This window comes from Eubalaena glacialis, chromosome 16 (assembly GCF_028564815.1).
Source record: "Eubalaena glacialis isolate mEubGla1 chromosome 16, mEubGla1.1.hap2.+ XY, whole genome shotgun sequence".
Lineage (NCBI taxonomy): Eukaryota > Metazoa > Chordata > Mammalia > Artiodactyla > Balaenidae > Eubalaena > Eubalaena glacialis.
The window spans coordinates 11,901,132-11,915,639 of NC_083731.1; the positions used below are offsets into that span (position 1 = coordinate 11,901,132).

At 40.3% G+C, this 14,508-nt stretch overlaps 1 protein-coding gene across 11 annotated transcripts in view; it reads left to right on the plus strand.

Moving 5' to 3' along the window:
- Positions 1 to 14,508, plus strand: part of DOCK9 (dedicator of cytokinesis 9) — a 285,850-nt gene that overhangs the window by 256,170 nt on the left and 15,172 nt on the right. For all 11 annotated transcript variants that reach the window (XR_009697557.1, XM_061171127.1, XM_061171131.1 and 8 more), the window contains 3 exons: positions 10,157 to 10,279; positions 10,850 to 10,963; positions 12,510 to 12,656. Coding sequence is in view for 10 of the 11 variants with exons in the window: in XM_061171127.1 (XP_061027110.1) it covers positions 10,157 to 10,279; positions 10,850 to 10,963; positions 12,510 to 12,656 (384 nt within the window). In the remaining variant the exon portion in view is untranslated. The remainder of the gene's footprint in view (positions 1 to 10,156; positions 10,280 to 10,849; positions 10,964 to 12,509; positions 12,657 to 14,508) is intronic.

Here is a 14,508-nt window from a genome sequence, read left to right on the forward strand (position 1 = left end):
GTTTGATAGGGATTGCATTGAATCTGTAGATTGCTTTGGGTAGCAGAGTCATTTTCACAATGTTGATTCTCCCAATCCAAGAACATGGTATATCTCTCCATCTATTTGTATCATCTTTAATTTCTTTCATCAGTGTCCTATAATTTTCTGCATACAGGTCTTTTGTCTCCTTAGGTAGGTTTATTCCTAGGTATTTTATTCTTTTTGTTGCAATGGTAAACGGGAGTGTTTTCTTAATTTCACTTTCAGATTTTTCATCATTAGTATACAGGAATGCAAGAGATTTCTGTGCATTAATTTTGTATCCTGCTACTTTACCAAATTCATTGATTAGCTCTAGTAGTTTTCTGGTAGCATCTTTTGGATTCTCTATGTATAGTATCATGTCATCTGCAAACAGTGACAGCTTTACTTCTTCTTTTCCGATTTGGATTCCTTTTATTTCTTTTTCGTCTCTGATTGCTGTGGCTAACACTTCCAAAACTATGTTGAATAATAGTGGTGAGAGTGGGCAACCTTGTCTTGTTCCTGATCTTAGTGGAAATGGTTTCAGTTTTTCACCATTGAGGACAATGTTGGCTGTGGGTTTGTCATATACGGCCTTTATTATGTTGAGGAAAGTTCCCTCTATGCCTACTTTCTGCAGGACTTTTATCATAAATGGGTGTTGAATTTTGTCGAAAGCTTTCTCTGCATCTATTGAGATGATCATATGGTTTTTCTCCTTCAGTTTGTTAATATGATGTATCACGTTGATTGATTTGCGTATATTGAAGAATCCTTGCATTCCTGGAATAAACCCCACTTGATCATGGTGTATGATCCTTTTAATGTGCTGTTGGATTCTGTTTGCTAGTATTTTGTTGAGGATTTTTGCATCTATGTTCATCAGTGATATTGGCCTGTAGTTTTCTTTCTTTGTGACATCTTTGCCTGGTTTTGGTATCAGGGTGATGGTGGCCTCGTAGAATGAGTTGGGGAGTGTTCCTCCCTCTGCAATATTTTGGAAGAGTTTGAGAAGGATAGGTGTTAGCTCTTCTCTAAATGTTTGATAGAATTCGCCTGTGAAGCCATCTGGTCCTGGGCTTTTGTGTGTTGGAAGATTTTTAATCACAGTTTCAATTTCAGTGCTTGTGATTGGTCTGTTCATATTTTCTATTTCTTCCTGGTTCAGTCTCGGCAGGTTGTGCATTTCTAAGAATCTGTCCATTTCTTCCAGGTTGTCCATTTTATTAGCATAGAGTTGCTTGTAGTAATCTCTTATGATCGTTTGTATTTCTGCAGTGTCAGTGGTTACTTCTCCTTTTTCATTTCTAATTCTATTAATTTGAGTCTTCTCCTTTTTTCTCTTGATGAGTCTGGCTAATGGTTTATCAATTTTGTTTATCTTCTCAAAGAACCAGCTTTTAGTTTCATTGATTTTTGCTATTGTTTCCTTCATTTCTTTTTCATTTATTTCTGATCTGATCTTTATGATTTCTTTCCTTCTGCTAGCTTTGGGGTTTTTTTGTTCTTCTTTCTCTAATTGCTTTAGGTGCAAGGTTAGGTTGTTTATTCGAGATGTTTCCTGTTTCTTGATGTAGGCTTGTATTGCTATAAACTTCCCTCTTAGAACTGCTTTTGCTGCATCCCATAGGTTTTGGATCGTCGTGTCTCCATTGTCATTTGTTTCTAGGTATTTTTTGATTTCCCCTTTGATTTCTTCAGTGATCACTTCGTTATTAAGTAGTGTATTGTGTAGCCTCCATGTGTTTGTATTTTTTACAGATCTTTTCCTGTAATTGATATCTAGTCTCATAGCGTTGTGGTCGGAAAAGATACTTGATACGATTTCAATTTTTTTAAATTTACCAAGGCTTGATTTGTGACCCAAGATATGATCTATCCTGGAGAATGTTCCATGAGCACTTGAGAAAAATGTGTATTCTGTTGTTTTTGGGTGGAATGTCCTATAAATATCAATTAAGTCCATCTTGTTTAATGTATCATTTAAAGCTTGTGTTTCCTTATTTATTTTCATTTTGGATGATCTGTCCATTGGTGAAAGTGGGGTGTTAAAGTCCCCTACTATGATTGTGTTACTGTCGATTTCCCCTTTTATGGCTGTTAGTATTTGCCTTATGTATTGAGGTGCTCCTATGTTGGGTGCATAAATATTTACAATTGTTATACCTTCCTCTTGGATCGATCCCTTGATCATTATATAGTGTCCGTCTTTGTCTCTTGTAATTGTCTTTATTTTAAAGTCTATTTTGTCTGATATGAGAATTGCTACTCCAGCTTTCTTTTGATTTCCATTTGCATGGAATATCTTTTTCCATCCCCTCACTTTCAGTCTGTATGTGTCTCTAGGTCTGAAGTGGGTCTCTTGTAGACAGCATATATATGGGTCTTGTTTTTGTATCCATTCAGCCAGTCTGTGTCTTTTGGTGGGAGCATTTAATCCATTTACATTTAAGGTAATTATCGATATGTATGTTCCTATTCCCATTTTCTTAAATGTTTTGGGTTTGTTATTGTAGGTGTTTTCCTTCTCTTGTGTTTCTTGCCTAGAGAAGTTCCTTTAGCATTTGTTGTAAAGCTGGTTTGGTGGTGCTGAACTCTCTCAGCTTTTGCTTGTCTGTAAAGGTTTTAATTTCTCCATCAAATCTGAATGAGATCCTTGCTGGGTAGAGTAATCTTGGTTGTAGGTTTTTCTCCTTCATCACTTTAAGTATATCCTGCCACTCCCTTCTGGCTTGCAGCGTTTCTGCTGAAAGATCAGCTGTTAACCTTATGGGGATGCCCTTGTGTGTTATCTGTTGTTTTTCCCTTGCTGCTTTTAATATGTTTTCTTTATATTTAATTTTTGATAGTTTGATTAATATGTGTCTTGGTGTGTTTCTCCTTGGATTTATCCTGTATGGGACTCTCTGTGCTTCCAGGACTTGATTAACTATTTCCTTTCCCGTATTAGGGAAGTTTTCAACTATAATCTCTTCAAATATTTTCTCAGTCCCTTTCTTTTTCTCTTCTTCTTCTGGGACCCCTATAATTCGAATGTTGGTGCGTTTAATGTTGTCCCAGAGGTCTCTGAGACTGTCCTCAGTTCTTTTCATTCTTTTTTCTTTATTCTGGTCTGCAGTAGTTATTTCCACCATTTTATCTTCCAGGTCACTTATCCGTTCTTCTGCCTCAGTTATTCTGCTATTGATCCCATCTAGAGTATTTTTAATTTCATTTATTGTGCTTGTCATCGTTTCTTGGTTCCTCTTTAGTTCTTCTACGTCCTTGTTAAATGTTTCTTGCATTTTGTCTATTCTATTTCCAAGACTTTGGATCATCCTTACTATCATTATTCTGAATTCTTTTTCAGGTAGACTACCTATTTCCTCTTCATTTGTTAGGTCTGGTGTGTTTTGACCCTGCTCCTTCATCTGCTGTGTGTTTTTCTGTCTTCTCATTTTGCTTATCTTACTGTGTTTGGGGTCTCCTTTTCACAGGCTGCAGGTTCGTAGTTCCCGTTGTTTTTGGTATCTGTCCCCAGTGGCTAAGGTTGGTTCAGTGGGTTGTGTAGGTTTCCTGGTGGAGGGAACTAGTGCCTGTGTTCTGGTGGATGAGGCTGGATGTTGTCTTTCTGGTGGGTTCGTCCACGTCTGGTGGTGTGTTTTGGGGTGTCTGTGGCCTTATTATGATTTTAGGCAGCCTCTCTGTTAATGGATGGGGCTGTGTTCCTCTCTTGCTAGTTGTTTGGCATAGGGTGTCCAGCACTGTAGCTTGCTGGTCGTTGAGTGAAGCTGGGTCTTGATGTTGAGATGGAGATCTGTGAGAGATTTTCGCCGTTTGGTATTACGTGGAGCTGGGAGGTCTCTTGTGGACCAGTGTCCTGAAGTTGGCTCTCCCACCTCAGAGGCACAGCCCTGATGCCTGGCTGGAGCACCAAGAGCCTTTCATCCACACGGCTCAGAATAAAAGGGAGAAAAAATGGAAAGAAAGAAAAAAAGAGGATAAAATAAAGTAAAGCAATTATAATAAAAAATAAGAAAAAAAATTATTAAGAGTAAATTTATTAAGAAAAAAAAAATTTTTTTAATTTTTAAAAATAGATTTATTAATTTTTTATACTAAAAATAAGAAAAAAATTATTTAGAAAAAATTTATTAAGAAAAAAATTTTTTAATTTTTTAAAATAAAAAATATGAAAAAACTTATTAAAAATTTTTTTAAAAAATAGAAAATAAGGAAAAAATTATTAAGAAAACATTTATTAGGAAAAAAAAAATTTTTAAGCCAAAAAAAAAAAACAAAAAAAAAACGCACGGACCTAACCCTAGGACTAACGGTGAGAGCAAAGCTATACAGACAAAATCTCACCCAGAAGCATACACATCTACACTCACAAAAAAAAGGAAAAGGGGAAAAGTTAATATATCCTGCTCCCAAAGTCCATCTCCTAAATTTGGGATGATTCGTTGTCTATTCAGGTATTCAACAGATGCAGGCACATCAAGTTGTTTGTGGAGCTTTAATCCGCTGCTTCTGAGGCTGCTGGGAGAGATTTCCCTTTCTCTTCTTTGTTCGTACAGCTCCCGGGGTTCAGCTTTGGATTTGGACCCGCCTCTGCATGTAGGTCCCCTGAGGGCGTCTGTTCCCCGCCCAGACAGAACGGGGTTAAAGGAGCAGCTGATTCGGGGGCTCTGGCTCAGTCAGGCCGGGGGGAGGGAGCGGTACGGAGGAGGCGGGGCGAGCCTGCGGCGGCAGAAGCCGGCGTGACGTTGCAGCAGCCTGAGGCGCGCCGTGCGCTCTCCCGGGGAAGTTGTCCCCGGATTACGGGAGCCTGGCCGTGGCGGGCTGCACAGGCTCCCGGGAGGGGCGGTGTGGAGAATGACCTGTGCTCGCCCACAGGCTGTTTGGTGGCGGCAGCAGCAGCCTTAGCGTCCCATGCCCGTCTCTGGGGTCCGCGCTGATAGCCGCGGCTCGCGCCCGTCTCTGGAGTTCGTTTAAGTGGCGCTCTGAATCCCCTCTCCTTGCACGCCGCGAAACAAAGAGGCAAGAAAAAGTCTCCTGCCTCTTCGGCAGCTGCAGACTTTTTCTCGTGCACCCTCCCGGCTAGTTGTGGTGCGCTAGACCCTTCAGGCTGTGTTCACGCAGCCAACCCCAGTCCTCTCCCTGGGATCCGACCGAAGCCCACGCCTCAGCTCCCAGCCCCCGCCCGCCCCGGCGGGTGAGCAGACAAGCCTCTCGGGCTGGTGAGTGCTGCTCGGCGCCGAGCCTCTGTGCGGGAATCTCTCCGTTTTTCCCTCTGCGTCCCTGTTGCTGTGGGATCCGCGCTGATAGCCGCGGCTCGCGCCCGTCTCTGGAGCTCGTTTAGGCGGCGCTCTGAATCCCCTCTCCTTGCGCGCCGCGAAACAAAGAGGCAAGAAAAATTCTCTTGCCTCTTTGGCAGCTGCAGTCTTTTTCCCGGACTCCCTCCCGGCCAGCACCGAAGCCCGAGCCCCAGCTCCCAGGCCCCGCCCGCCCCGGCGGCTGAGCAGACAAGCCTCTCGGGCTGGTGAGTGCTGGTCGGCACCGCTCCACTGTGCGGGGAATCTCCGCTTTGCCCTCCACACCAATGTGGCTGCGCTCTCCTCCGTGGCTCCGAAGCTTCCCCCCTCTGCTACCCGCAGTCTCTGCCCACGAAGGGGCCTCCTAGTGTGTGGAAACCTTTCCTCCTTCACAGCTCCCTCCCACTGGTGCAGGTCCCGTCCCTATTCTTTTGTCTCTGTTATTTCTTTTTTCTTTTGCCCTACCCAAGTACGTGGGGATTTTCTTGCCTTTTGGGAGGTCTGACGTCTTCTGCCAGCGTTCAGTGGGTGTTCTGTAGGAGCAGTTCCACGTGTAGATGTATTTCTCATGTATCTGTGGGGAGGAAGGTGATCTCCGCGTCTTACTCTTCCGCCATCTTGCCCCTGAGTCTCTAGAGTCTTATTGTGCTGTAACTGCTAGGCATGGAGTTAAGAAACTTTAGGTCTCTCTGATCCCATCCACAGTAAATAGGGTGTCATCATTGTGTATATACATCTACAGTGTGAACCATACTATAGATTGAACAAAACCCAGTAGTGAGAAAAGAAGGGGCCAAATGAGTAGTCTGTAAGTTAAACCTAAGAATAGCTTTAAGATGGGTAAATTTCCATGCCTTGACTATTTTGTTATCAGAAGAATTCCTTGGTTGTACAGCATTCTCATCCCTGATGGGAAATTGGGTCTTCTCAGAATTCGTTCACCTCTGCTATAGTCCCACAGCATCACTGAGAATGAAGATGCTCGATAAATACCCAGTGCAGTGTGTGTGATCTAAGATATGTAAGAATTGCAAGGCTTTGATAAAGGACTCGTTTCCCTACAGCGAAGGACAGCTATTAGTAATATTGTTATATTACTAACAAAAATACAGATCGATTCATTCATCCAAGAAATTCTTGCCTACCACATATGTATGTGGCACTGTGGGATATTACATTACCCAGTAGAAGTAAGATATCATTTTTCAAAAATTAGTACAAAGTAAAAAGTGATGATTGAAAAAGAGAGATTTGTTTAACTGGCCTGTTAATTACATATAGCATTTAGTTTTCAGAGCATTTTAATGGGTAAAATTTTATTTGATCATCACAACTACCAAATTAGATTAGACCTTTATTACCTTCCCAGTTTTACAAATATGCTAAAGTAAGTACATTGACACTGACACTATACAAGTTTTATTTTTATGCTTTTCTTTTATGTAGATTTGTATAATCAGAGAAGCATGAGAAGAATCATAAAATTTTGTCATATTTAACCTGGATAGATTCTCCATTGGAAAAGATTTGAGACAAAACTAAGAGAAAACGGAGAGAGGTTTTGCAACTTCATAATACAAATGCACAAAGAAAAGATATGGTGTTAGGACCTTTACTGACTTTTTTCTTTGTCTATAGCTGTTAGGATAATTACTACATATTCTGGCTTCAGTGTTTGCACTTAATGAGACCTACAATAAAAGTATGAGACAACTGATGCACCTCTTTATAAGCATTGGTACAGAGTTTAGTCACACAGATGACAGTTTTATGATTTTTATGTTGTAAATATGACATAGGAATTAAATGTCTTGCTTTAAAGATGGTTTGTTTAAGTCAGTTAGGTAGTATTTTCTGGTAAATTGATTCACAACTGCTTTTAAAATGTTTATTTTCTTTGGACCTATAAACCGTAGACATTAGGACTATAATGAAACATTAGGCTGGTAATGAAAAACACAGGTCCTGCCCTTCATTTACAGAACTATGGAGGATACAAACATATTAAAAGGCAACTATAAAAGCCTTAAAAAATATATTAGCAAATTTAATCTAGCAGTATATAAATAAGAGGAATATATTGTGACTAAGTGGTGTTTACCCTGACAATGCACCGTTGGTCCAACCCTGTAAAAGCCAATTAATTCACCATATTAACAGAATAAATAAGGAAAGTCTTATGACCATCTTAATAGATGCAGAAAAATCATTTGAAAAAATTCAATATCCATTCATGAGTTAAAAAAAAAATCCTAGGAGTAGAAAGGAACTTCTTCAAGAAAAAAGATTATCTACAAAAAACCTACAGCTAACATCATACTTTATGGTGAAAGACTGAATGCTTCCCCCCTAAAATTGGGAACAAGACAAGAATACCTGCTTTACCACTCCTATTCGACATTGTGCTGCAGGTTCTAGCCAGTGCAGTAAGGTAAGAAAAAGAAATAAAACTGCGTACATTGACATAAGATGCAGTTGTCCTTTGTGACAGAAGTAACCCAAAATAATTTATAAGAGAAGTTACTGAAACTGAGTTTAGCAAGATCATAGGACATAAGATCAGTGTACAGAAATCAATCAACCTTCACGTTTAGAGATTCTTATACCATAGTTTCACCGTATTGTTAACAATTATTTTGTATAATTCCTACAAACAGGTATGCTGGATGACTTTAAATCTTACTCAAATAACGGCCTTTACTCCAAAAAAAAATCATCAAAATTAAAAAACAGTACTGTTTATAAAAGCATCAAAAACCTTGAAAAATTAGGTATAAATCTGTAGCGATTTGTATGCTAAAAACTACCAAACACTGATGAAAGAAATCAAAGAAGTCCTAAATAAGTGGAGCGAAAGACTTAGTATTTTTAAGATGTCAATTCTCCCTAAATTGATTTATAGATTCAAAGCAATCCTAATCGAACTCCCATGTGGAGTTCTGGTAGAAATTGATAAACAGATTCTAAAATTTATATGGAAAAGCAAAGGAACTAGACTAGCCAAAACAATTTTGAAAAAGTTGGAAGAGCCGTGCTATCTGATTTCAAGATAAAGCAGTGGTTCTCAGCTAGGGATGATTTTGCCCCCTCTCTCCCAGGGAACGTTTGGCTGTGTCTGGAAAGGTTTTTTAATGTCACAATTTGGAAAAAGGGGGAAGGGTGGTGCTACTGCTACTGGCATCTAGTGGGTAAAGGCTAAGAATGCTGCTAAACATCCAATAATGCATAGGACAGCCCCCCAGAAAAAAGAGTTATCTGGCCCAAAATATTGTTCATGTCACTGTGGAGAAAGCCTTCTATAAAGCTACAGTAGTGATCAAGACGGTGTGATATTGGCACAAAGACAGACACATCTATCAATGGAACAAAGCAGAGAAGCCAGAAATAGACCCACACACGTATGGTCAGTTGATTTTTGACAAAAATTCAAAGGCACTTCAATGGTGAAAAGACCGTCTTTCATCAAATGGTGTTGGAACAACTGGACATTCATATGGGAAGAAAAAGTTGACCCGTACTTTACACTGTATTCAAAAATAACTCAAAGGATCATAGACTTAAATGTGAAATATAAAAGTATAAAGCTTCTGGAAGAAAACATAGGAGATAATCTTTGTGAACTTGATAAAGATCTCTTAGATGTAATGTATAAAGCACAATCCAGAAAATAAAAACTTGATAAATGGAGCTTCACCAAAATTTAAAACATCTGCTCTTCAAAAGACAGTTAAGAAAATCCAGAGACAAGCTACAGATTGGGAGAAAATTATAAATCACTTTTATGCAAAATATATAAAGAACTCTCAAAACCCAATAATAAGAAAATAACCCAGTAGAAGAAGAGTGAGGAAAAGATTTGAATAGGTACTTCACCAAAGCTATATAGATGACAAATAAGCACATGAAGTTTACTCAACCTCATTAATGAAACCCTACTCCAATGGGCTTAAATAAAGGTCGAATAAATTGGCTCCCATTAGGAAATTCCACAGAGGATTGACACATCAATCTGAATGTTTAACAAAGTGGTAAAAGATACAGTTACTTTGGAAGGGAGGAGGAGCTCTCCACTCTGTTAATAGGGCAGACAGGCCCCTGGCTGGCCATGGGATGGATGCCAGCCCCAGTCAAGCTACCTGCTTGACTGGGGCTGGCATGTCCAGTCTGCTGAGAGCATCTGTCCCAGCATTCCCAGCAAGGATCCTAAAATTCACCCCGATTGGCCAGTTTAGGTCACATGATGAAGCAATGATTGGCCAGAAAATAGATTTATGCTGGTTAGTTTAAACCTGAGGCACTTGTCCCAGCCCTTGAGTCATAGTGTTAGCTTCTTCCAAAGTTCAAGGGCTTTAATGGAGGCAGGGTGACTGCCCAAACTTCAGTAGATAGAAATTTTGAAAGGAAAAGGGAAAGAATGTTGGTGAGGCAGGCGTAGTGCCTACCACACTCCATTACTGAATTGCTCTAAGATGTTTAAATTGGTTTGAAGTCATGCTTAGTGACTTTCCATGTCTCAGCATTGTCACTGTTCCTCAGAAAGGAAGAAAATCTAAATTATATTTAGAAAAAGAAAACTAAGAACAAAAATTGAGAGCCTGTGTGAAACCATCAATTTCAGTTTTTTTCCATGCATTTAACTATTACACAGTCACACAATGTGACGCTTAGTTTCTGTTTGTAAACATGATTGGAAAATAGCTCATTAAAAAAAAGAACTTGGAAGTTAGTGTTTAAAAATATTACATATTTTGAAATTTTATGGCCGTCTTAACCATTTATGTATTCTGCAAGGAACACAATGCCAATTTCCCTGTAACGCTCTTTCCTGGCCGGGGGCCTTCTTCTTTGATCAGGATGTGCTCATGGAGCTCCTGGAACAGTGTGCCGACGGACTCTGGAAGGCCGAGCGCTATGAGCTGATCGCCGACATTTATAAGCTCATCATCCCCATCTACGAGAAGCGGAGGGATTTTGAGGTATCTGAATGGTTTGTTTTCTCCCGTTTGAGAGGACAGTGGAGTGACACACATCCCCAGACACTCTTATATGCAGAGAGCACAAGCAGGCCATTTGAGCAATGACCTCTGACCCTCCACGTGACACTGGCAGTCGCCACCCTCAGAGCCATCAGGTGTCACACCTCTACCCAGACCTCAAATCTCAAACGACAAGGGTTGGGAATTCTGGCACTCCACCTACGTGGGAAAACAGTGACCCTTTCATCCTTCCTGGGCTGGGGAGGCCATCCAGTTTCTCTTAGCTAAGGAATGGAGTAGGAAAAGCAAGACTACAAACGTCATCAGAGGACTGAATTGGCTTACTGCACTGGAAATCCAGTGGGTCTTCAAGGCGCAGGATGGCCCTCTGGGTAGAAAACGAAACAGTTGGATAATGATCACTACAGTTGTGCTGTCAAAATGCATTCTTGATTTTCTTTGAAACTCAAGTCCAACGAATTTTCACCTATATAGTATCATTTCATTGTTATTTTAAAATAATTCTACTAGTTGCAAGTGGGAAGAAATGGGTTTTGTTCTACTTTCCAGAGGCTGGCCCATCTGTATGACACACTTCACCGAGCCTACAGCAAGGTGACCGAGGTCATGCACTCAGGCCGAAGGCTTCTGGGGACATACTTCCGAGTAGCCTTCTTCGGACAGGTGAGCCTCCTCTCTGTTCTCTAGGCTGTCTCAAGTCCTTTTTTTCTTGTTTAGACTCTATACACAAAGTGGTATTTTGTAAATTTTCTGTTTTCTAGAAATGCTAATTTGATGAATTTGTCATGTTTAGTATGGTTCTTATCTTCCTCAGTAGTAAACTTTCTGCCTTTTTTTCTTTCTTCCTGTCTTTTCTTTATTACTTTCTTAAGGCAGCGGTAAGTTCTCCTTCCATAAGATATTCTTAGCAGCATTTTGGTACTTCAGTGTGGTTTGCAAGTTTCCTTTTCAAGTCTGTATGTATATCTGTCCAGTCATTACAAACTCCAAAACAAAATTAACATTTTATTCCATTTACAGAAATAAATCACCTGTTCCCTTACACGTCTATACTGCATGTTTTAAACCAAAATTAAGAGTTTCTGGTTTCCTTTGTCCCTGTGCTTCTCTGTCTTTTATAATACAATATCTCTGCAAGTAGATTTACCATTGTAATATTTCAGAAACCCTTTAGAAAAGGGGTCATTTAAATTTAACTGAAAGTTTAACCTCCAAGTCTCTAACATGATTAAATAGTATAAATTACAATCCATTTATTCAGGGTGTGTGGTTTTCTATGAGCATTATATAACCTTCAATTTATCCTGTTATTTATTGTCTTTTATAACTTTATAGCAATACCAGTTTACAGACAGTGAAACAGATGTGGAGGTAATTACAGTAAATGCTTAAAAAGCAAGTAATGTAGTGAAATTACTGCATCTAAACTCCTAGTTTGATGTGGGTGTTTTTTGTTTCATGTTAGCCTGCATTTTTTCTTTTATATACTGTGTTTTTTGCACCATTTTCTCTCTTTTATTTTAGATGAGAAATTTTTTTTTAATTTATTTCAAATATTAACCCCAATCTGGGCTTTTTAGTTTTCAACCTTTTTCACTTCCCATGCAATACTTAGCCTTCTTGTATCGAGACATGATTGGTGCTAAAACAGATGATGACTGGTGATAATGAAAATATTTCCTGATCTTATGCTACAGCCCTTTAATATTTGTCTCATCAGGAAGACAAAATAGAATTTACACCAACTTCACATAACTTTTGCCAGACCAGAATGTTTCCCTTTATGCCGTAAAATCCCAAGTTAACGGCAGAGATCAGGAGAAGGGATGTGTGTGCGTTTCTGAGGCCTGCGGATAGCAGGCTGTTGAGTCATGTCTTAGTGAGTTCTGCTCCTTGGGAATGTGAAACAGGCTTGAATCCCATGATTAGACTTCACCGAGGGAACACAGTCTTGAATCCCCAATCTTTCATTTCCCTCAACACTTAATGACAGCATTCTTGGATGAGTTTGCAATTTTGTGTTTCGCCTTTACCTTGCACCCAGACCTCACATTATTATCATTTTCCTTCCTATTCGGAAAGCGTGATTTTGTTTTTAGAATCATTCCCTTTTTTGTTGTCGTTAACTCCTGTAACAAAAGAATCCTCCCTGGGTGGTAAGCCTTGGGCTTATATTTGGGGATAGTTCTAATTGTGCTTTATGTCACAGGGATTCTTTGAAGATGAAGACGGAAAGGAGTATATCTACAAGGAACCCAAACTCACGCCTCTGTCAGAAATTTCTCAGAGACTCCTTAAACTTTACTCAGATAAATTTGGTTCTGAAAACGTCAAAATGATACAAGATTCTGGCAAGGTATGACTCTGCTTGGAAATATATTATAGCAATATAATGTTTTTTTATGTATGATTGATCATATATTATATATTTATAAATGTGGTAGAAAAAAGAAGGCCCAGGAAAAAGTTAAGAATGGTTGGCCTTGAGTGGCAAGTGTATTTTTTTTTCTTAATACCTTTCTGTGCATCCCAGGTGTCTTTCATTAAGCAAACCTTTATTTCATAATTTTAAAGACATTATTTTACAAAATAATTAACATCTGAAGGGATACACTGTTTTTAGTCCAGCTATTTAGTAACTCTGTAGGAGTAGGGTCCTAGGTTCTGTTTGTCACTGTAGTTTTTGCTTGCACTAGCACAGTGCCTGGCATGTTACTTGACACTCTGACTGATTGTTTGATATATGGACAGATGGATGGGCAGACAGAGAGACCAAGGAATGAACTAATTAGCCAGCACATTTGTAGGAATGAGATCTACTTTCTACTTAGAGAGGCTGTCCTCTGCTGTATTGCTCTCATGAAAACCCTTTCTGAACGTACACGTTTTTCCTATATGTTTTTGTGTTCCACTGTCTTCAGGACATCTCCCGAGAGATGGGATCCCTTTGCTTCCTGAAACTCAGGCCAAGATAGAACTTCTGTTCTTTGCATTAAAAATGCTCTTCCTGCTCAGTTTCCCGCAGCAATAAGCTCTACCTCTTTCTCAGTTCATCCTTTTGGAGGATCCTTCGTTCATTTTTATTGTCCTGAGCCCTGCTTTGGAGTCCCCAGTGTCTGGAATCTGTTTCCTTGGGGCCCTTCATTTTCTCCAGAGAAGACTCTTCCAGTCTCCTGCCCAGGTGGTAGGGAGGGGACAAGGGAGGGGGGAATTCTGAATTCTGGAGACAGGGGATGAGCAAGGGCGAAGGTCCCACGTTCAGCTTGCAGTCTTTCACCTGCCCTCCCTGCATCCTGCTCTGTTCCTTGCCCCTGCTTTCTGCTAAGACTGGTGAACCCACTTAGACTCTTTCCAGACTGGTTTCTCCAAGGAACGGTCTCTTCTCTCTTGTGGGGCTGGGACTAGGGAAGGGAACCCGGGGTTTGCCACCTCACATAGACTTTGGGCCACTTGCCACCCCACACGTCTCCTGGTCACCGAAATCCTGGTTCAGGTCCTCTACAGATGCCAGTCTGTTCAGGCTGCCATAACAGATACCATAGACTGGGTGGCTTATAAACAACAGAAATTTATTTCTCACTGTTCTGGAGGCTGGGAAGTCCAAGGTCAAGGCACCAGCAGATTCGGTGTCAGGTGAGGTTCTTCTAACTGCTTCACAGACTGCTGTCTTACTGCCATGTCCTCACATGGAGGAAGGGGTGAAGGAGCTCTGTGGGGTCCCTTTTATAAGGGCACTAATCCCATTCATGAAGGCTCTACCCTCCTGACCTAATCACCTCCTGCCTCCTAATACCATCACATTGAAGGTTAACATTTCTGCATGAGAATTTTGGGGGAACGCAGACATTAAGTCTATCACAACAGGCTTTTGCAGGGTGATCTGACTCCCCTGTTGTTTCCCCTCTCCATGGGAACTTGGATTAGAACTTTCTCTCCCAAGTCAGGAAGTACATCTCCATGCACCTGCCTTCCAGATATTCATTAAACTCATCCACTGCTGTTCTGTCCTCTCTTCGTGGTCCTTGCTGGTTAATTCTATACTGTCATTTTAATAGAGTTGCACAAAGGAAAGGAGACAAACATACATTGTTGGTCCATTTTTAGCTAGAAACCTCAACACAACCTTATTAAGACCTACTTCCTTTCTAGACCAAATCACTCAGGTCCAACTTGCCTTTTTCTCTGAAACCAAAACCTTTGTCTGGGTC